Genomic DNA, 22500 nt, shown 5'->3' on the forward strand with positions numbered 1-22500 from the left:
TATTCATAAAAACAGAAATGCTAGCTTGCTCTCCAGAAACCCCCCCCCTGCGGCTTAGAGTGCACGCCCCCTCCAGCCCTGTCATGAAGCACAAGCGAGTGAAAACGAATGGCTGATCTGTTAGCTTAGCGGTTAGCTTAGCGGCGTAGCGTCTCCGCGGGGGGTCACCTGAGTCGGTCCTCCTTCAGGTGGTCGATGCTGAGCTCCTTTCTCCGGTCGTTCAGGATCTTCTTCTTCTTCTCGCGCTCCGTGGGCCGTTTGGTGCTGCCCTTGTTCTGGGTCTGAGGGTCAGGACAGAGACAAAGGCCGGGGTCGGAGGTCAACGCAGGGGTCAGAGGTCAAGAGACTGGAGAGGGGTTATGGGTTACCTGCGAGTGTGTGTGTGTTATGTTTGTGTTTGCCTGTGCGTGCGTTGTGTATATGTGTGTCAGTGTCTTTGTGTGTTCGAGTGTGCGTGTGCGTCTGTACATGCATGTGTGCATGTGTGTGTGTGAGTGTGTGCGCCCGTGTGTGTGCGTGTCTTTGTGTGTTTGCGTGAGTGCATGCACATGTGTGTGTGTGTGTCTTTTTGTGTGTGTGGGTTCTGCGTGCTGTTTGGGTGTGTGTGCGTGTGCAAGCCTTTATGTCTGTGTGTGTCTTTGTGTGTGTGTCAGCGGGCTCCTGTTTCTCTCGGGCTCAGAGTGGAGTGTGTGTAACACAAGGGGTATGTGCACCAGGGAAACTCCATCTAGTGTGTTCAATTTTAAACAGTTGACGTAAGAATTCGGTAATACCGTATTTGTGTGTCTGGGTGTTGTCAGGTTGGGTGGTGTATTGGTGGGTGGTGTCTGGGTGGGCGTTTAGATCTCTCCCACTGACTCCGGGGCAAGGTTTGAGTCCCTCCCCTCTGACGTCAGTCAATCTGCTGTAAGGAAATTACAATACCAACAAGCGCGCTAGCGATTGTTTTGTCTACGGGTTCTGCCGGGGCTGTGAGTGTGTCGTGGTTTCGGGTGTTAGACTCCTTGTCGTCTTTTACCTCTCTGCTGTCAGCAGACTCCCTGCAGGCATCGTTGCGCAAGATTCTCCTAATCCGAACCCTGCTTACTCACTAAGTATCTCTCGAAATTCTGTCGAAGTGCATTAGCGCGTGAGATGTTCGGTCTCGCTGAGACTAATTGAGATGAGGCTGACTCATCTCTGTGATGATCCCTGCCAATAACGTGAACACTTGCGTCGTCTTGGTGACGGCGCGATCGCGCCGCCTGCGTTGGGGGGAAAGTGGCCGACGGGTTCACCTTGTATCCCAAGTTGAGGCTGCCCAGGATCTTCTTCTTTTTGTCGTCGTCCGCCGCCTTTTTCTTGGCCTCCTCTTCCTCCTTCCTCGTTCTCTCCTCCTGGGGACAACAAAGAGGGTGTTTGTCACGGGAACCATGGGGCATGAATCCAGGGAACTGTCACCCTTCTGGGGAATCTTAAGCCTTAACCATGTGACTAACCGCTCTCTGGGCACATTGACTAACCAGGCTCTGGGCACGGTGACTAACCAGTCTCTGGGCACGGTGAGCGAACAGCTCAGTCACCCCAGCGTGTCTGGACAGCGTCTGAGATGAAGGTCACAGCGCAGGCAGCGGCGTGTGAATCGGTTGACGACACTCACCGCCATTTTGTTCTGACGCTCCTTCTCCCGCTCGGCTCGGACCTTCATCTGTTCCGCTCGCTCCGAACGCCGCTTGTCCTGATCGATTAAATTAAATTGTATTTTGTATAGCCCTTAATCACAGGTAGGGTCTCAAAGGTCTCCACAGGCCATATGTTTATTACACCCCCCTGACCCAAGGAGGTAATCTGGAGAAGGACGGCAGAGTGGGGATCCCTCCTTCCAGGGATGGTCAGGAATGCAATGGGTGCCATCATTGACGTACATATATAATTCAGATATAGATCGAATGAAAGACCGGATTTCTAAGAGTTAAAACGAAGCAATCACTAGTAAAACCAGAATCGGGTCTAAGAATACATAATCCAAACCAAGCAAGCACTGGTAAACACAGAAGAGGTCTCACGATGCGGTCTGTGAGCCCCTGCAGCTCCTCCTCTTCCTTCTTGCGGCCCTCGAAGTGCGCCCCGATCAGCGTCTGCAGCTCGTTCAGGTCCTTCTCCATGCGCTTGCGGTGGATGTCCTGCAGTCAGGCCCAGAACCACACATAAGTAACCTTTCATCCACAGCGACTTAAGGGCTGATTATGGTTCCACGTTAGCGCAACGCAACGACGCAGTCGTGAATCGTTATGGTTCTGCGTCGGGTTTTAGTGAGCGGACCAATCACAGCCCCTGGCTGCTGCGTCACCGCGGTGGAAGGTTACAATTTTTGGGAGGCGCACATCAGGCCTTTGCGTTGGACTCAAGGAGGGTCTGCAAGGACATAACGGGTCCGTAACCCCTTTGCGTGGCGTGAACGTGGGACCATCAGCCCTTAAGACTTCCAAAGAATACCTTCCGTAGCCGTATGAGTCATAAAAACATAATTCAGTGTGATTGATATTACTACTAACAGTGACAGTAAACGTATCACGTTTCAAAGTCCACAACAATAGTACTGTTCCACACAGTACATCCACCAGAGCTAAATATAGACAAATCAGTAAATCAAATGCTATCATACTGAAAGCCAAAGCCCTACAGCTGTGGCACAACTACGGTGAGGTGGAGTGTGGCGGCTCACATCGAAGTCCACCTTCTCCCCGTCTGGGATCTTTGGAGCTGCAAGGCCCGGAACGAAGCCTGGTCTGGAGTAGAGGGACACATGGGAATACGCCCTCCTTCAGCGGAGACTCATCACAGGAAACAGAGGCTTCGTAGGGTACTTACTTCTTGGGCCGGTTCTCCTCTGTGAGCAGAGACAGGCAGAGAAACAGAACATGGGTTAAGTTCAGTGGTGAACGATGGAATAACAATTATATCTATGCATTTTTTTATCCATCTCTCCATACCTCCTTCTTCTTGCTCCTCACCAGCATCTGATGAAAAGAAAGTTATTGGTAAGTATATTAGGTATTGTTGAGCATATTAGCTCTTGTTGGTTCTTGCTGATTTATATTGTAAATATTGAAGTGCCAGAAGTCCAGCAACACACCGCAGTAAACATGCATCTGTGGTTGCTTGGCTGTGTTGTTTTGTCAGTCATTTCTTGTTTAGGTATGAGCTAAGTACCGCAGTAGCCACAGTAGTATGTGCTTTTGAAGTTCAGCACAACTTAGTCTTAATCGGCCAGAGTTATTTATTCTCCTCCAGATTGTGAATATGAACATGGATAACGCCTCGGTGCTTGACAACGTTGTATTATTTGTCTAGCAGGGACTAATGTCGTCTCATGATTGCACAACTTGAGACCGACTCGATGGGGCCGTAGTTCAAATGTACGAGGGCATGTCGGTGACCCAGGGGCCACACAGATAGTGACGGTGGATGAGGTGTTGGCTCTCAACAATGGGGCCCTCAGAGGTGTGGCCAGGCATTAGGGTGGGGCCCTTACCTTGGCTGGGTTCCTCCTGGCTCCCTGCCAGTTTCAAGGAGGAACAAGCAGAGCTGTCCCCGAGACGGAGCCAGCCTGTTTGTTTTCTAAACACGGTATTAACGCGCCCAAAGCTTACCATTGTGAGTTTTCCTGTCTGGGATTACATATATGCATTCTGTTGTGCGTGATTTCGTCAGTTAGTTCAGATTTCCCTGGATGATTATATAAAGAAGTTTAAGTGTGTGTGCATAGGTGTGTAGCTGGCGGCCTTGTTTGTTTTGTGGTGTATGTACAACTATATGATTTATATATATCACTGATATTTTTAGACTGATGTTTTCTTCTTCCTAGAGAGCCTGACATTTTCTATTGCTCTTAAACAGACTTGAATCACTGCTTATTGTGTCATATGACTACATTTGGCATACGTTACATAATCAAATAATCCATACACAGTATTATGAATGGATTATCAATGTTCATTGATATTATCGACACACGGATGAGCAGTGAGACGTTACTCAATCACAAATACAGCTGCTTCCACGGTTGGCTTGAATTTAGCAAACAGCAGTTCAAGCATTTTCAATTATTTTGACATGCAGAAAGTTGTTAGCGTAAGCGCAACTACCTTCTACCTCTTCTGCCATCTCATCTACAAACGCTTCCTCCACCCTCTCCTCCTCCTCCTCCTCCACCATCTCCTCCTCCTCCTCCACCCTCTCCTCCTCCTCCTCCTCCACCATCTCCTCCTCCTCCACTTCCTCCTCCTCCTCTTCTGTGCAAAGCAAGCATTCAGGGTCAGCAGAGGTCAGAGAGAGCAGGTAAATACGAGACACGCATCACTCAATGTAATGCAGGATTGCAGATGAGTGCCGTTTGGTGTTTTTGGTCGGCCAGCATTATATGCATCCGCAAAGGTTGTTTTACGTACGTATAAACAATCATGATGTAAAAAAAAAATCGTAATGTAATTAACTAAATTGTATATAGTGTTGCAATAGTATTGTAATACCAAGTAATAATTATTAATAATAATAGTAATAATAATAATTATTACTATTAATAAGCAATTAAGAATGCTTTGAACAATGTTCCCTAACAATATTTAAACAAAGAGTGAATATAATGCGGACCATTTCCACTAATTCAACTAAGCATTGGTTCCTGCTACCTTGTCATTGACACATTGAAATATGTGATTGATTAGCGTGTGTTATTTATAAACTTCCAGTTCCTACTCAACGTGTTTCTACAGATTTCAGTTTCAAAGAATGTGATCCTTTGAGTGCGAGTTCTGGCCAGTGCATTGCTCTCTGGTGTCAATAGACCCAGATCACACGCAGGCCTCTTCTCCTCTCCTCTCTGTACTAGAAAGGGTAGCGCAACCTGAATTTGAATCACTTTAAAACTCCCCTACAGTAATACACCTTTCTGGTCTCACTGGCTTCCCCGAGGTGCTCTGGTGGGAACAGACTGACCTATATCGGGCTGTTGGACGAACTCTAGTATGCGCAGGCAGACAGGTGCCGCTTTGATTCAGAGCTCTACCACGCTGAACCGCGACCCCAGCGGAAAACGCACACAAAGCAGGGGGGAGGAAGGACGGATAATAGTCCTATTCGTCCGTGAAACCCGATGCACCTCAGAGGTGAATGGCGCCTCCGGTGGAGCGATCACAGGGAGAATACACCTCGAGTTCAAGAATGTAGGCCTACTCAGGGAGGAAAAATGTAAATTACGTTTGGCCTACGCTGGCCTTTTGAGGCCAAAGCTCAAAGAATAATTATCCTCTGTCTAGGGTTGGACAAGGGTTGTTTATGACGTATTAACCATTAAATATGTATGTGAACGATTTTTTTTGTATTATCACAATTTTATGTTATTGTTGTAAGTCAATGACAAAGCAGCATATTAAAAAGCCTATATATTCAGCATTTATATTTGATATAGGCCTATATAGTCACACAAAGCCTATATATTAAGCATATATATGTTTATATATATATGTTTAAAATAATAATTATATATTTAATGTATATATATATATATATATATATATATATATATATATATATATATATATTGTAGCCTTCATACCGCCAATAATATCTTAAAATGTCTGACCACATGCATTATAATGAGTCGAATATCAGCATTGGTTGTAAAGTGCATAGAAGCAAATTCATGCAAACACAGCCTTGTATACAAATTGACACTGCATTAATATAACATTCAAAAATATGCATCTTATTTGCATGTTTCCATGGACAGAATGCAAACCGAGACCACAGACTGTGCTGAACTCAATGCCTGTGTCAACTGTGAATATGTATTTCATCCATCAATTCCCAAAATGGACTTACCTTGTTCGTCCCTGTAAGAAGACAGCAGATTCAAGTATTATTATATTTACATTCACATTTATATTTTGGCGCTTAGCAGACTTGCATTAAGTACATTTGTCAGAAGAAAGAGAAACAATATATCTCTGTGGGTACAGTAAGGATGTTCATAGAACCAAGTGCCAAGCACTAACAATTGTTAGGTCAACCAGACTCTTATATTGTATCATGCCTATTAGCTAGTTTTTTTTTATCCGTATCTATAAAACCTATTGGCAGTATTCTAAACATACACGGTCGAGAAAGATTCAAGGTACTCACTCGCGGGCCATGTCCTCAGTGTCAGACATGATGGCGGTCTATGTCAGAAGAACTACAACATCAAAATCAAATAAATAACAATAACACCATCAGCACCCCCGATACATGCACCGTACAACAGAGTGCTGAACTGCCCCGAGCCTTACCAGTGGGTGTGATGTGCCCTGGATGCAGAGACTCAATGGGGCAATAAGTTTGGGCCCCTGTTGAGCGGCTGCTGTAAGCTTTTAAACCAGAGGTGGATCACATGGTGGTAAGCTGGACATGTTTACAATGGGGTGGGCACATACCTGCAAACAGATGGCGGCTGGCACTAGAGGGGACATGGAGACCGAGACGTCCCCCTGGACGTGGACTATAGGGGGTCTATTTTTACAGGACAGACTCTGGACCACGACGAGCCGGGGATTAGAGGAACAAAAAGGGTTAAGGTTCCCCCGCTCCCCGGACAGACGTAGGGAACGGGTTAAAGATAGGTTCAGGTGAGCACATGCACTGGTGCATCGGCTCACACCGTGTATGGGATGCACAGCGTGCGCAGTACACACACACGCGAGTGCACACACACACGCACATGCACACAAACACACATACAGGTTTGCACGCACACAAACACACACATGCACGTTCCCTTTGGATAGAAACTCCACCCAACTGTCACTAAAGCAGATAAGAATAAATTGTGCATCAAAGAAAGAATAAATTCTGGTGTATTTGTCTGTTTTGCATAACTCTTTAAATACACTGCATGTACATGCACAACCCACAACATCACGGGCCAAACATCACAAACCCAAGACAACACTGGCTCCCATTGAGGATCTCTGGCTCTCTGAGGGCCAGAGAGAGAGAGAGAGAGAGAGAGAGAGAGAGAGAGAGAGAGAGAGAGAGAGAGAGAGAGAGAGAGAGAGAGAGAGAGAGAGAGAGAGAGAGAGAGAGAGAGAGAGAGAGAGAGAGAGAGAGAGAGAGAGAGAGAGAGAGAGAGAGAGAGAGAGAGAGAGAGAGAGAGAGAGAGAGAGAGAGAGAGAGAGAGAGAGAGAGAGAGAGAGAGAGAGAGAGAGAGAGAGGAGAATAGGCCGAGTGAAAGGGTAATTCAAGACCGCACACCCTTTCCAATGGCTCCCTACCTATGGCACTGTCTCGGCTCATATGCTACGGCCCCTGCCATGGGGCAAGAAGAAACCTGCTCGACTGCACCCTTTTCAACCGAGCCCAGCCTTACCTAGCAGGCAACGTTAGCTCCACCGTTAAAAAAGCGAGAGTGTGCCAGGGCTTTTATGGTTAAGTGTGTGTGGGTGTGAGATAAAGGCTTTCTACTCCGTCAGAGCTTCGCCGCGTTGTATGGTTTATTGGCGTGCACTGTCAATAACATTGTTTTCACTTTAAAGATCCGAAAACATCTTCCGACTCTTTATGCTCTGTGAGTTTCAGATATGAGTTCCAAAGCCCAGAGCGGTTGAGGCATGCGTTGACCTGATTCACAATGCAGGTTTTATAGCTGTTTTTTTAATGTTTTTTTTTTAATACTGAGTGCAGAATAGGAAGTCAATGGTTTGACTCGATAGCTCTAGGCTGCTCATCAAGCACAAAACCAAGCATTTGTTGTATTTTATTTCATTCAAACAAAGATCAACAGAATTCGGACTTGCAGTTGCTTCTTGTCGTTGTAATTGTTGAACTCCTAAGACAATGGTGTTTTGTGGAAGGCGACACAGACGTAGTAATGGACGGTGTATGCCATTTGTGTTGGTCTTTCAGGAATGAAAGATCGTTGGCCCCAAAACGACCCGTTGTTGTTGGGCCCGACTGGGGCCGGATTATACTGAAATACTGCCCCCTAGTGTATACATCTTTCCATGCTGGCTTTGCATTTCTGAATTTCTGTTTTCACCTTCTTTCTTTCTTCCATTTGAAACATAAAATGTAAGTCCATTTATAAACAAAGTGCTTTATACTATATTTTTACTGTATCAGGCAGGTTAACCAACACAATAAGGTGATGCTGTTTTGCCCTGGATGTCATCAGTTAAATCAAGGCTAACATCCTGAACTATCAGCCAAGTTCTGATGCAGTATTTAGAGAATATAGATAGATATCGACTTTAATATTAAGCTTACACACACCAAGACACGGGTCGGAGAAACAAAAAAGCATGTACAATAAAATATACATTTAGAATTTTTTTATTGACTATGCGTGGAAATTAAACAGTAGGATAAGTTTGCCTGGGGAGGAAACCCAGACGTTAATGCTTCTGTAGAAAAACACAGAGCACAGGATTCACTTTGAGACTTTGAGACTTTGGATCTTTGAGACTTTGAAAGAGGGCCGTGCAACACAAAGATTGATTGAGCTCCATGGTTACCGACCGAACCAGTCCGGGCGTGCCCTGACCGTTGAGTTATGTCATTCACTGGTTGGCTGCGTCGAACATCTTCTTCCTGCCCTCCATGCCTGACATGGCCTCAACGTTCTTCCTCCAGTCGCCCACCTCCGCTGTCTTCTCCTGGAGCGACACACACACGGACACGTATGAGAAACCACACACACACAGAACCACCACACACAGAACCACACATGCATGAGGAACCGCACACACACAGAGCCCCACCACACATATGAGGAATCATGCATGCCCGGGACTACACACACACACACACACACACACAGACACACACACACAGAACCACACACACACACATACGCACACAGAACCACACACTTACAAGGAACCATACACACAGAACCACACACACATAAGGAACCTTACACACACAGAACCACACACATAAGGAACACACACATATGAGGAACCGCACACACAGAGCCAAACACGCATGAGGAAGTACACACACAGAACCACACACACATTAGGATGTATACATGCACGGAACAACACACACACAAACAGAACCACACACACACACACACATACGGAACAACACACACACACACACACAGAACCATTCAAACATGAGGAAGTACACACACAGAACCACACACACATGGGTAACCAAACGCACAGAACCACACATACCCAATGACACACACACACAAATAACCAAGCACACAGGGGGGACCACACCTACACTCAACGCACACATGTCGAAACACACACACACATACACGCATACACTCACACAGATTGTTTTATATTATATATATTATCTTTTATTTCATGATAAATGTTTCATTATCACACATTATATTATCATATTATCATAATCGTTTTGATATTAGACACATTTTATCGATAGTGTTTTATCAATAGTGTTAAACGATACCATTAATACCATTATAATATGGGAGGCCCTCTTGGGAATCAACCCCCTAACCTATTTTCCTAGCAGGTGCCTTGCTCACCAGTTGAGCTGCACAGGGAAAAGGACCCCTATCCTGTATCGGTGCCTCGATCATGACATTGGCTCATACGCTCTAGGTATTTACCACACCATATCAGTGATTGTAGTTCATAACTCGATTAAATACGACATCAAAGATCTGCTGTGATTGGATGGCCCCTTGATGTAGCGACGGAGCAACGTTTTTTTTCTTTTTAATTTAATATCATTTTTGACGCTCTGTTGAACCTTCAGTGAACTATACGTAACGTCGGACAGAGACTTTTATGACTCGATGTCTTTACAGCTTCACCTGTGGCTTATATGATAGCCTGTTACTATCTGATCCATGTACACACAGAGAAGCGCATTGTAAAACATGTCTGACCTTCCCTACTCAAACACAACGTTGGCTGTGGACGTCCACTGTATAATTCAGTGTAAGGGTGAACAGGTTTCTTCCTTATAGCCCTTATAACAATGTATACACAATGCTTTATCACATCGGCTGGACGCATTACCCTATCACCTGTTTTCTACGGTATTAACTGTAATAATCTGCCCTCTACTGTATAATATTCTGGTGTCTACCTTATTAACTGTAATAGATTCGGGTTTCTACCGTATTAACTGTAATAGGCCTACTTTTCTGGTGTGAAGTTTCGGGTTAAGTTTAAATTTTCAGCGCCTCCATAGCTAATTGTAATATTCTGGCTTCTACTTGTTGAACTGTAATGTTCAGGGGTCTCATTTATAAAACTGTGCGTAGGATCGTTACTAAAAAGGTGCGTACGCCCAGAAGCCAAGTTTTGCGTGCGCCAAAAAATATTCAGATTTATAAAACACTGCGTACGCACACCTGTACGCAATCTTTGCTTTATAAATCACATACTGACTACAATTGTGCGCAGCTGAATCAGCTTCACGTTCCGCCCTCTACACGCCCCTTTTTAACCATAAATGGTCAATGCAAATGACCTCATGAATGCGATCTGCATATAAAACAGACTCAGATGCCGGTATTATGTCTTGTTGGAAACAATGGCAGAAGTACTGAGAAAATCAAAAAAGCGAAATTTCACGGAGGTTGAAGTGGAGACACTTGTGGGTGAGATGGAGGCCCGAAAGGTAGTTTTGTTCGGCGGTCACGGGATTGGGATCGCCAACAACAAAAAGCAGAGTGAGTGGCAACATGTTGCTGCAGCAGTGAACTCTGTCAGTAGCACGGAGCGCACTGTCCCAGAATTAAAAAAAGAAGTGGTCTGACATAGTTACATATTTTTATCTAGCCTACCAATGAATCGTTATGGTCCCTAAATACCCTCTCCCTCCGAATCCTGCCATTTGCATGGTCCGCCAGAAGTGCCATATGGTGCAGCATTACCACGGCGCTCACCTCTGTATTTATAGGGTTACGGTAATAAGACTGACGAGAACGCCTTGGATAATCAGTTTGTAATTACCCACGTAAAATGTTCTTGAACATAACCCCTTTTTAATGCCTGATTTGTCATGAAAGCATCAAGAGTAACGGACAACGATTGTGATGTGTGGCTTGGTTTTTCACACTTGGGATTTAATTGACATTCGATCATGTGTTTACAGTGTCACATAAAAATATTATGTTATTGACACATGTTGGACAGATGCTTTATTCCATGCAGTCGCGCCGTCAGTGGACAGTATGGATTGACGGGATTAAATATAGGGAATTTCTTTTTATTTCTATTCTAAGGAGATATTTCTGGAGTTATAACTGAGAAATAACGCAGTGGACTTAAATTATTCTGATTAGGATTTAACGCATGATACGGGTTGAAATTAAATTGATGAAGGGCGATGATAAAACATAATCGTTCTTCTCACTCTGCAATTCTTCGGTCTGACTTCAGTTCACCACCACACCGTCTGCGTCGCCAATTCTCCTTTTCCTCCAAACCATGCGTACGCATGGGTCAGAGTTTGCTTAGGGCTGCGCACATTTTCCCGTCAAGTTGGTTTTTTATAGATCACAACCTTGGCGTGAAAAGTCACGTACGCCAATTTCAGCCCCGTTTTGTGCGTACGCAACGGTTATAAATGAGACCCCTGGTGTTTACAATAATAACTAATATTCTGATGTCTTCTGGCATCTACTGTGTAAACTGTAATATTCCGGCCTCTATGTTCTAAATGTAATATTCCGGCGTCTTCTGTATTAACATTTGTAGCATCCCCTTCCGCAGAACATATTTTGCTCAAACTGCCTTTTCAATTAAAGGGAAAAAGTTATGGAACTCTCTGCCAGACCACTTGAAACGTCTCACTACATTTTTCACATTCAAAAGAAACACAAAATTGTGAAACAATCTTGCTCTCATATTAAGTTTTCACCGCTCTCTCTGTATGTCTTATTTTCTCTTCCATTTATCTCCCTTCCATTTTCCTATTTTTAATCATGTTAATCTGTATTATCATTTTTAACGAAAAGCCCTACTAGGGACACTAAGTGTTGCGAATTATCTTTTGCAAAAAACACTATGATATATACATCAGATGACTGTTTCACACTTATCGATGTTTTTTCAAATTAAACCTAAATCAATAAATAACTGTAATACTCTGGCATCTACCGTATTAACCGTAATATTCTGGCGTCTACCCTGTTACCTTTAATACTCTGGCATCTACTGTATTAACCGTAATATTCTGGCGTCTACCCTGTTACCTTTAATACTCTGGCGTCTACCCTGTTACCTTTAATACTCTGGCGTCTACCCTGTTACCTTTAATACTCTGGCGTCTACCCTGTTACCTTTAATACTCTGGCGTCCACCCTGTTACCTTTAATACTCTGGCGTCCACCCTGTTACCTTTAATACTCTGGCGTCTACCCTGTTACCTTTAATACTCTGGCGTCTACCCTGTTACCTTTAATACTCTGGCGTCCACCCTGTTACCTTTAATACTCTGGCATTTACCCTGTTACCTTTAATACTCTGGCGTCTACCCTGTTACCTTTAATACTCTGGCGTCTACCCTGTTACCTTTAATACTCTGGCGTCCACCCTGTTACCTTTAATACTCTGGCGTCTACCGTATGACCCCTTTCCCCCCTACCTTCTCGGTGTCCTCCTTCTTGACGGACTTGAGGTTGCCCCTCAGGTCCAGGGACACCTTGTGTTTGGAGCCCAGAAGGGAACGCAGGATGGCATCCGCAGAGACCCTCACCCGCCGCAGGTCGGGCCGTTTGAACTTCCCCCTCAGGTCCAGCACCTTGATGTTCAGGTCTTTGATCTGGGGGGGGGGGGGGGGACGGGGACGGTCAGACGGACACATGCGGTCATCTGCTCCTAGACTTTTTATGATGCCACCATTTTAGTTAATATTACAGCCGTCCACTATTGCACACTCGAATGCAATAAAATATTTATTGTTCTTGGAAGTTGCCGATAGACGCACACGCACACGCACACACACTCGCACACACACACACACACACACACACACACACACACACACACACATACACACACCGTAGCAATTGCCCTGATATAGAGCTTGAAGCTTTCAGGTGTATTGTGTTCGTGTGTGTCTGTGTGTCTGTGTGTATGTGTGTGTGTGTGAGTCTGTGTTTGTGTCTGTTTGTGTGTGTGTGTGTGTGTGTGTATGTGTATGTGCGTGCGTGTGCGTGTGTGCGTGTGTGGGCATGTACTTGCTTCTAGCAGATGAAAAATACCCTCACAGACCCACTACCCATATGAGTATTATATAGAGCCTTCGGTCTTCTACCCCATGTGTCTACATGTACAGCTTCAGTTCAGCCCAGAGGGGGTGTGTCCCTGAGGGGCTGTTCTTCAGGGATATAGCCTCTTCTCCCACCTCTCTGCTGTTGTGCATGACCTTTGCTTCGATGTTGTAGCGTTCCTCGTCCACCACAGTGATTTTGGAGTGGATCTCCTGGCACAGCGCCTGTCGCAAGAGGAAGCAAAGCATGCAAGGGACACCATGTTCAACACGTTTCACTTCCCCCTTACTCTCGTTGTTTAACTTGTCTTACACTTTTGGATGAATGCTTTCATTGTTGTGAAAGTATGAAAGTGTCAAATACCTGAACGTTATTTCAAGATAGGGTAGGACAGGTTAGTCTAGTGGCTAGGGGGTTTGTCTCCCAGATGAAAGGTTCTGGGTTCTGGGTTCTACCGGCCAGCCTAGCAGGTCACCTTAACAGGCTGGCCGGAAGATCCCAGAAAAGATAGGGGTTAGGGGCCTCTTGCTCCAAACCGTGGTTTGGAGCAATACCTGATCATTAATGACATGATGCTGGAATTTTGTGGGAATTTCTTCGGATAATAGCATCTGATAAAGGACTAATTAACATCGTCCTTCGGAGGAGACGTAAAACCAAGGTCTTGACTTACTGAGGTCATAAAAGATCCCAGGGCACTTGTCGCAAAGAGTAGGGGTTTCCCCGGTGTCCTGGCCCACCCAGGCTCATTCAATCTGGCCCCTAATCATCCTCCTGTATAATTGGCTGACTCATTAGTTCCCTCACTCTCCACCTCAAGCTGGTGTGTGCTGAGCGTTCTGGCGCAGATTGGCTGCCGTGCATCACCCAAGTGGGTGCTACACACTGATGGTTGTTATTGAGGTCCCCCCTTCACTGTAAAGCGTCTTTGAGTGTCTAGAAAAGCGCTACATAAATTCAATCCATTATTATTATATAAAAACATACAATACAGATGTATTTCTCATGAATAAGCAGTAGTCTGCTTCAGATTGAAAAGGTGCGTGGATGCGTGCAGTCGCTCACCTGCAGGTCCTCCAGAGACATGCTTCCGGTCTGAAGGGGCGGCGATTTCTCCTCCAGGTACTTTGTCTTCTCCTCCTCCTTCTCCTCCAACTCCTGCTCCAGCTCCTCTGTTGCCCTGGCAACCATCATGCTCTGGAGAAGAGAGGGCAGAGTTCGTCATCATCATCATCATCATCATCATCATCATCATCATCATCATCATCATCCTCTGAGGAACATCGCTCAGGTATAGTCTTGATGGAGATGTATGGCTCTTCATTGTGTTCTACAAGTGTTCTACACCTGTTTCTAGAGCACTAAAAGGGAACCACATAACACAGTATTTCCTGGTTCTTTAGTGTCCTTGGGTTCCACTAGTGCTCTGGAATGTTCTAGAAACAAGTGTACTACACTTGTTGATAATAAAAAAAACAAGTATAGAATACTCGTTATCAACACAGGTAGAACATTCTAGAGCACGAGAAAGGAACTAGGAAATCCTGAATGTTTCCTGGGTCCTTCCTACTGCTCTAAAATCTCTGCTACTGGATCGTAGATTAAATGTTTCTAATCCTACCTTAAGCATGAGCTTGCGAGATGCAGATATTTTGGGTTTTCTCTATGAAAGAAAAAACAAACAGTGTTGTAAATATAGAACATATAAATATGTTCTATTAAGTTATGCATACTTATATGTATGCATATGCATGTATGTATACATTACTAATCTTAGCATCACGGTATCACAAATGTAGCGATGTATACTCATGCCTTTGTCTTACCTCAAGTCTGCAAATGGTAACATGTTACATGTAAAACAAAGATAAAACGTGTAATTAATGAAAATGATGCGAAAAATAAAATACTTGAGCAGATTGAAACTGATGCTCAAAGCAAAATCAAACATTTGCTTCCAACAGTTGTTCCCAATGCATTGACACCCATAATCTGCGGTTCTATAGATATACAGACACATGTTCGGACGCCAATCACGGAGAGTAAACTTAGAAACTCAATACACTTACCCTTGCGCAGGCATCTTGGCTATTCTGATTCTCCCTAGAAGACAGGAATAACGGCTTTAGAGGTTTTACTCCAGGGCCCTCTGGAATCCCTCGTCCAAGCATCTCTCAGTTCTCCTCGGCCCTCGGCGCTCTCTCTCTCTCTCAATCAACGCTCACGCTCTCTCACTCAGAGCTCACTGTCTCTCACTCAACGCTCACTCTCTCTCACTCAGAGGACTTCATGAGAGGTCACACTTTCCAGGGTTCAAGTGTTAGGAGAGTCTGATACCAATGCTGTCAGGGTCAACTGTTTGGCAGATGGGTTTATCTGAAGCCCAACGACCGGGACTTTTAGACGTACGTTTGTTCATGAGCAGGTGGCGGTTGGAGCATCTAAACCACAGGTAGACATTGGGATTCAAACCAAGAACCTTTGGACTGGGAGTTACACAGTTCCTGGGTCGAGAAACAAACCATTCCAGAGTGGGACACCAGAGTCCAAATACCATTGATCCCAGTAACACACAGTTCAGTTAATCTCAGAACCTTTCAGAGATGAGCAGAGTGTTGTTGTTGTTGTTGTTGTTGTTGTTGTTGTTGTTGTTGTTGTCTGGGCCAGCAACAACACCCAGGGAACTTGACTTCCTTGGCCGCTGTTGTCGTGTGTGTGTGTGTGTGTGTGTGTGTATTTGTTTGTGCGTTGTGTTTGTGTGTGTGTGTGCGTACGTGCGAGTGTGTGTGCCTGCATGTGTATGTGCGTGCCTGCGTGCATGCGGGGGTGTTTGTGGTGTCAGCCTCCCTCGCCACCGCCAGCAGGCCCTCCGGGGGGGGGTATCATTGTGACTTTGGTCCAGGGGCCACGAGGGGACAGCTGATAGCAGACCAGAGGGGCTGGGGGGGGCAGACAAGGCCCTGCTATGCTAGCTAGATAACAGAAGCAGCTTTCTCTGGGCGCTCCCCAGCTATAAAGAGAGCAGACGCAAATAGGATCCTGGCTCAGTCTTCTATATCCCCGGAAATGAGTTATCTAATCTTTGATAAGGCTTTGTTTACTTTGGTTGAATTGCTGTTAGTTTAAACACAAAAAACGTTATTAAATTAAGTATTATTAGTCTAGGCACATGTGCAATTATAATGGTTAACCCTGGAACTCAGCAGAGTTCAGTTTTTTACTTAATGATGAATGTTACATTGATTTTCAAAGTTTGGACAGGTGGTTAAGATTAGTTTCAAACTCCTCCATACAGTTAAACTGAACATGTAAGTTAGGAGATAAAAAGCAAAAAGGAGACTTTTTATATTTCAACATGGATCGTATTAAAATGACATGAAAGAAGGCCCCTTGGTACTTAGCTTAAAATGTATACATTTACGATTTTAAGGTGGTTCCGAAGTACATTCCAAGAAATAAAAATGAAATGTATCCTTTAAAAATGTATATTGCCCAGTTAACTTCAATATGCTAATTTGGATGTAACTGAATTCGTATTGATTGGAAGAATCTTAAGCAGACACCTACCTTCCTCGGTCTGTTCTGTAGAAGCAAATAGCACACAGTGATGGAGAGGAGAGCCCCCCACAGTCTTTATCTCTGACACACACACACACACACACACACACACACACACACACACACACACACACACACACACACACACACACACACACACACACACACACAGGGGAGAGAGGAGTGGTCTTTGATTAGAGGTTTCCCTAATAAAAGAGGTTTCTCTCTCTCTCTCTCTCTCTCTCTCTCTCTCTCTCTCTCTCTCTCTCTCTCTCTCTCTCTCTCTCTCTCTCTCTCTCTCTCTCTCTCTCTCTCTCTCTCTCTCTCTCTCTCTCTCTCTCTCTCTCTCTCTCTCTCTCTCTCTCTCTCTCTCCCTCTCTTTTGTGGTTTATGTGTCTCTAACCCCAGGCTATGCTGGGGATGCAGTCATGGATTAACGCCCAGTCTCAACCTCTCCATGTTCATGCTCTCCATAACCTTCTTCTACAGCTGGACTCGGCTCGTTAAACACAATCACCGCCGGCTCCATCCTGATGCCATAGTCTGAGACAAACACACACACACACACACACACACACACACACACACACACACACACACACACACACACACACACACACACACACACACACACACACACACGCACACGCACACACACAAGCAGTCACACAGAGAGACAGACACACACACACACACACACAAGCAGTCACACAGAGAGACAGACACACAAACACACACACTGACAGACATGCAGAAACATCAATAGGCAGACACAGACAGACAGACCGACAGGCAGACAGAAGGGCTGACAGACAGACAGACGGACAGACGGACAGACGGACAGACGGACAGACGGACAGACAGGCAGACAGAAGGGCTGACAGACAGACAGGAAGACATGCAGGCTGACAGATCGATAGACAGACCGACGCACAGACAGTGAGACAGACAGGGACAGCAGCATGCAGCAGTCATTGTAGCTTCGCCCTGTCTTGTTCCATGGCGACTAACCCCTCTCCATATAAAAACACAAGGCCTGTGTGTCATTGCGTGCGCGCGCACGTGCGTGTGTGTTTGTGTTTGTGTGTGTGTGTGCATCTCTATCTCTAGCTACGAGCCACCACGTAATTACAGCGTAAACCCTGCCTTCTCATTGGCCCCCACCGGGACCCATATGAGGAGGGGAGAAGAAGCCTGCAGGCTGGAGCTAAGCCCCTGGTTTAGGTCTGGACTCCCCCCCAGGGACGGATAGACTATCTTCAGGGTTTGACGTCCGTCTCCTCTGTGATATCAGATCCAGCACTATTCTCCTGAGGGTTCACTGCTATCGCTCCCACACCGTCTCTTCCTCCTCGACTGTCAATGCTTCTATTTACATTCTTCCCGTTCGCTTCTGTAGCTGGTATGGTAGATGTATGTCTGTCTGTCGTTCTGTTTTTGTTGAGTATTGCAATACAATTATTTTAAATGCTGCCTCTTTTACACTTTTATTACTAACCTGTACTTGTGCTGCATAGGACACTACATTTTCCCATCCTCTATGATTACATTAAGGGCGTTTAACAGACCCTTTTATCCAAAGAATGACTGTAAGTCAATCATTCAGACACACGTTGACACCCTGCACACTATCTTACCTTATCCATCTGTGTCCCTCATCTCTTTCACTCTCGGCCTTTCTCTGTCTTTCTCTCATCATCTTAACCGTTTCAAAACCAACAGCTGAAAGTGTGACACAATGAAACACATTCTCTCTAGCATAGATTTGAATCCCTGAAACAGCTGAACCATAACTCTAAAGTAAACCAGTGACATAGTTTATCATCGGGGCAGAGAGACAAAAAGATAAACAGGTCGGCAGACAGACAGGCAGGCAGGCAGGAAGGCACAAGACAAACAGTTAGACAGTAAGAAAGACAGGCAGACAAACAGGCACCCTCACAGGCAGAGAGACAGATATAGAAGCAACCCGACAGGCAGAGGCAGTCCAGTTGTGGTTGTAGTTAAAGGTGAGCTGGTTGACGGTGGGCTGTAATTGGTGTGATTTGTGACCGGACTGGCTGATCGGGGACTGTGATTGGTCTGATTTGTGACGTGGCGGGTTAATGGTGGGCCGTGATTGGTCCGATTTGTGACCGGCTGTGATTGTGGCCCGTGATTTGTCTGATTTGTGACCGGGCTGGTTAATCCAGGGCTGTGATTAGTCTGATTTGTGAATGGGCTGGTTGACGGTGGGCCCCGATTGGTCTGATATTTGATTGGGCTAGTTGATAGTGGGCCATGATTGGCTGTGATTGGCCACGTTGTTTGCGTGGGTCTGATTAACATTCTTCTGTCCATACGCCAGCAGGATTAACAAACAAGCCCAACGTCTGGGAAACCCGAGCCCCTGTCTTATTTATAGGAGAGGCCTTCGCCTTACAACACACAACAATAGACTTAATAATGTAGTATAGTGCTACACAATACAGTACGATACTAGACTCCCACAACAGTACTGTTCACTACCCTTCCATCATATTACAATACATTACACACAGAATACAGTAGGTACTACATTAGATCCCCTTCTAATCATTCCATTTCCAATGTTGCTACTAATCAGTCTATTTTTATATTTTATCTGTATATATATATATATATATATATATATATATATATATATATATATATATATATGTATATATACGTTAATGCCATAGAGTGCTTATGTTAACGCAGGATTTTATAGTGTCAAACTCTTTCCACCGTTGGTGCAAATGAATCGACCTTGCAGAAAAAGTGTCTATTGCACCACCTAGTGGATGACTTCAAAATAGTTAGAAAATATGATACAAGTTCCAGGAACAGTTCATAGACATTGAATACATTTAAAGATATCTCACATGTCCTACGTAATTTATGATATTGTTTATGTGAACATAGAGTCGTCTCTTGTTGCTTCTTGGCTGCTATAAAGCCACACAATTGAGCAGAGTGTTCAGACAAGTTTGAAGCGGTTTGAAGTAATCAGAAGACGACTTGGATATGCGTTGTTTATTCCATGAGGCCCTATTTTGAGCTTTGTTGTTGATGCGACTTCCACACAATGGTTCGTCCACAGCCAAACACACAACTGCCTTCCAGCAGACCCCGCTGGCCGGCGTCCAAAGCTGGCCGTATTTGTTAAAAGCGAGACGTGAGGTGAGAGATGTTTAGATGATGTCATTGAGGAGTAGCGTACCTAGCAGACATGACCGCACAGCCACGGAAATACCATCCATCTCCCTCAGACCGGAGCCACGTTTCAAAGAAAAGGAAAAACACACATCTAACAGTAGTGTAGCTTTTGTGTGAAGTTTATTGCTGCTCAAATGAATCTTTTTTTTTATTTGAAATTATTACACCTTCATTTTTTTTTATCCCAAGAGCAAAAAGAGAAGGAAAAATGCAGAGCGTATGTCTGGGAGTGAGGCTCAAACTTTCAAGCGGTTCGCGCGTTAAGCTCAGAGCCCACGATACCGACAGCTGGGGGCCGTCGCTCCTGGGGCTCCTACGCTCCCGTCGGCAGCAACGGACCGAGGGAGCTGCAGCTAGCGGCAGAGGGCTCCCCGGAGAGGGGTGCTGGGGTGCTGGGGTGCTGGGGTGCTGAGGTGCTTGGGTGGTTGGGGCCGACGCCTCTTCACTGGGCGTACGCCAGAGCACCGGCCCCCTGGCCGAACCCAAATCCCTTGGGGCCAAAGTTCTTCCCGTAGCATGCTGGGTAATCCAGACAGAGAAGAGGTTATGACACAATACGTTGGACACTATGATAGAGATAGAGAGATAGAGAGATAGAGCGATATATACTGTAGATAGAGAAATAGAGAGATAGAGCGATAGAAAGATAGAAAGATAGATAGAAAGATAGAAAACTGGCAACGCTGTGAGACTGCGTTCATTTTTCACTGTGATTTCACAAAAAGTGTTCGGTCTTGAGCATTGAACAGACCTTTGCAGTAGATCTCTCCATCTTTGTCGGCCACGGTGGTGGACTCAAGCCCCTTGCCACATTTGGCACAGCGGAAGCAGGCTTTATGCCAGGACTGGATGAGGGAGGAGTGATTTGGGTTAGAGACAGATGTCAATGGCCACTGGTTCTTTCCTTCATTCTCACCCAGCTCCAAAACATTTTCCTTCAAAGGATTTATTACCAGTAGGGGTGGCTTATAATCTTGGGGTATCTAATCGTCTTACCTTAACCACAACATTAACCTTAACATTAACCATAACCATAACCTTAACTTTAACCATAATCTTAACCTCACCTCACTTTACCTTCGGTACCTAACCTTAACCTTACCCTATCCTTTCCTTACCTCACCTAAACCTTACCTTAGCCTTTCCTTACCTCTCCTTAACCTTGCCTTTCCTAAACTCCCCTTTCCTCTACCTTACCCTTACCGTAACCCCCTCTCCCCTCCCCTCCCCCATCCCCTCCCCTCCCCTCGTAACCCTCCATCCTGGGCGCTGCGAGGTCAGGTGACTCCTCTTACGTTGCCCCCGGCGATGACCTTCTCGGCGGCGTAGACCGTCTTGCTGCAGCGCAGACACACGTCAGAGCCCGGCAGGTTCTGGGCAAACTTGGAGTCGTTGGGGTTGTTGGTGGGCTGGTGGGCAGCTGGGCTGTAAGGGGGGGGGGGGGGGTAGGAGTATGGGTGAGTGGGTGTGTGGATGGATGATTGGTGGGTGAGTGTGTGTGTGGATGGACAGGTGAGTGGGTGAGTTGATGGAGGATTGATGGACAGGTGAGTGGGTGGTGAGTTGATGGATGGCTGATTGATGGACAGGTGAGTGGGTGAGTTGATGGATGATTGATGGACGGGTGAGTGGGTGGTGAGTTGATGGATGGCTGATTGATGGACAGGTGAGTGGGTGAGTTGATGGATGATTGATGGACGGGTGAGTGTGTGACGGGGAGGATGGATGGATGATTGTTGCGTGAGATGACGGATTAATTGATGGATGGGTGAGTGTGTGGATGAATAGATCCATCTGCCCTTCCATGGATCCATTACTAATGTCTAGATGGCGGGGCGCTGTGTTGCCTACGCTTCGTGCTTGATCCCGAGGTGCTCTCCGCGGTCCGTGCTCAGGGTCCCGGCTCCGCCCCCGAACCCGTAGCCTTTTGGCCCGTACTTCTTGCCGTAGCAGGACTTGCAGTAGATCTCGTCCACATGGACGGCCACCGTTGTGCTGTCCAGGCTCTTTTTGCACACCACTACACACGTCGAGGAAAACGCACACGCACGCACACACACAAATATACAACGCACACGCACAAATATACAAAACATGCACACCCAATAATAAATAAGTGAAGCATTAATCCATTCAATGTATAAATGACGTTATTGATGTAATCACCACATCATCAACAACCAGGGCTGTGAAACACATTCTCACTGGTGTGCACAGAGATCTGACTGTCTCTCTTCCATATAAGGAAGATAGGCTGGGAATCACATGTTTGATTGTGCCCAAATAAGGGCAGTGGTTTCTAGAGGCAACACTGCTGACGCCTGGCTCTGAACGCCGGTGCCAAATGCTCCGCATTCCACCCTGGTACTGCCTGACCTTAAGGGGGGGGGAGACACACATCTTCTGGAGGAGGGGAGGGGGGGGGGGTTATGTAAGGCCATGATAACCTTTGAACCCTGCTCCCCTCACATACACACAGAAGCAAGTACACA

At 45.6% G+C, this 22500-nt stretch overlaps 3 protein-coding genes across 4 annotated transcripts in view; all 3 read right to left on the reverse strand.

The window, feature by feature from the left end:
* Positions 1–6451, reverse strand: part of tnnt2b (troponin T type 2b (cardiac)) — a 10813-nt gene extending 4362 nt beyond the window's left edge. Inside the window, exons 1-10 of one of the 2 annotated variants that reach the window (XM_030374294.1) lie at positions 6309–6451; positions 6163–6214; positions 5863–5873; positions 2973–2999; positions 2851–2869; positions 2705–2768; positions 2046–2162; positions 1640–1717; positions 1278–1376; positions 169–281 (exon numbers count right to left, since the gene is read on the reverse strand). In XM_030374294.1, coding sequence (XP_030230154.1) covers positions 169–281; positions 1278–1376; positions 1640–1717; positions 2046–2162; positions 2705–2768; positions 2851–2869; positions 2973–2999; positions 5863–5873; positions 6163–6191 — 557 coding nt within the window. In that variant the 5' untranslated portion in view covers positions 6192–6214; positions 6309–6451. Of the gene's footprint in view, positions 1–168; positions 282–1277; positions 1377–1639; positions 1718–2045; positions 2163–2704; positions 2769–2850; positions 2870–2972; positions 3000–4127; positions 4203–5862; positions 5874–6162; positions 6215–6308 lie in introns of those variants that run through there. The other variant, XM_030374293.1, reaches the window with a different exon arrangement.
* Positions 6452–8330: 1879 nt separating this feature from the next.
* On the reverse strand, positions 8331–16940 carry LOC115557627 (troponin I, slow skeletal muscle). The gene is made up of 8 exons (XM_030375588.1): positions 16799–16940; positions 15301–15334; positions 15058–15064; positions 14853–14894; positions 14297–14428; positions 13366–13455; positions 12604–12780; positions 8331–8669 (listed from the first exon to the last, which is right to left on the reverse strand). The coding sequence occupies exons 2-8, from the start codon at positions 15312–15314 to the stop codon at positions 8574–8576; spliced, it is 558 nt and encodes a 185-aa protein (XP_030231448.1). The 5' UTR covers positions 15315–15334; positions 16799–16940; the 3' UTR covers positions 8331–8573.
* Positions 16941–20100: 3160 nt separating this feature from the next.
* Positions 20101–22500, reverse strand: part of LOC115557626 (cysteine and glycine-rich protein 1) — a 3888-nt gene continuing 1488 nt past the window's right edge. Inside the window, exons 3-6 of the mRNA XM_030375587.1 lie at positions 21860–22028; positions 21304–21433; positions 20760–20853; positions 20101–20527 (exon numbers count right to left, since the gene is read on the reverse strand). Of these exons, the coding sequence (XP_030231447.1) occupies positions 20451–20527; positions 20760–20853; positions 21304–21433; positions 21860–22028 (470 nt within the window). The 3' untranslated portion in view covers positions 20101–20450. The remainder of the gene's footprint in view (positions 20528–20759; positions 20854–21303; positions 21434–21859; positions 22029–22500) is intronic.

This window comes from Gadus morhua, chromosome 13, assembly GCF_902167405.1.
Source record: "Gadus morhua chromosome 13, gadMor3.0, whole genome shotgun sequence".
Taxonomy (NCBI): Eukaryota; Metazoa; Chordata; class Actinopteri; order Gadiformes; family Gadidae; genus Gadus; species Gadus morhua.

What these genes read in the sequence shown, in the direction of transcription:
- LOC115557627 (XM_030375588.1), bottom strand. An exon ending in TGTCTCTGGAGGACCTGCAG is followed by an intron (nt 13,456 to 14,296) that starts GTGAGCGACTGC and finishes CTCTTGCGACAG; the next exon opens with GCGCTGTGCCAGGAGATCCA. An exon ending in TCATGCACAACAGCAGAGAG is followed by an intron (nt 12,781 to 13,365) that starts GTGGGAGAAGAG and finishes CCCCCCCCCCAG; the next exon opens with ATCAAAGACCTGAACATCAA.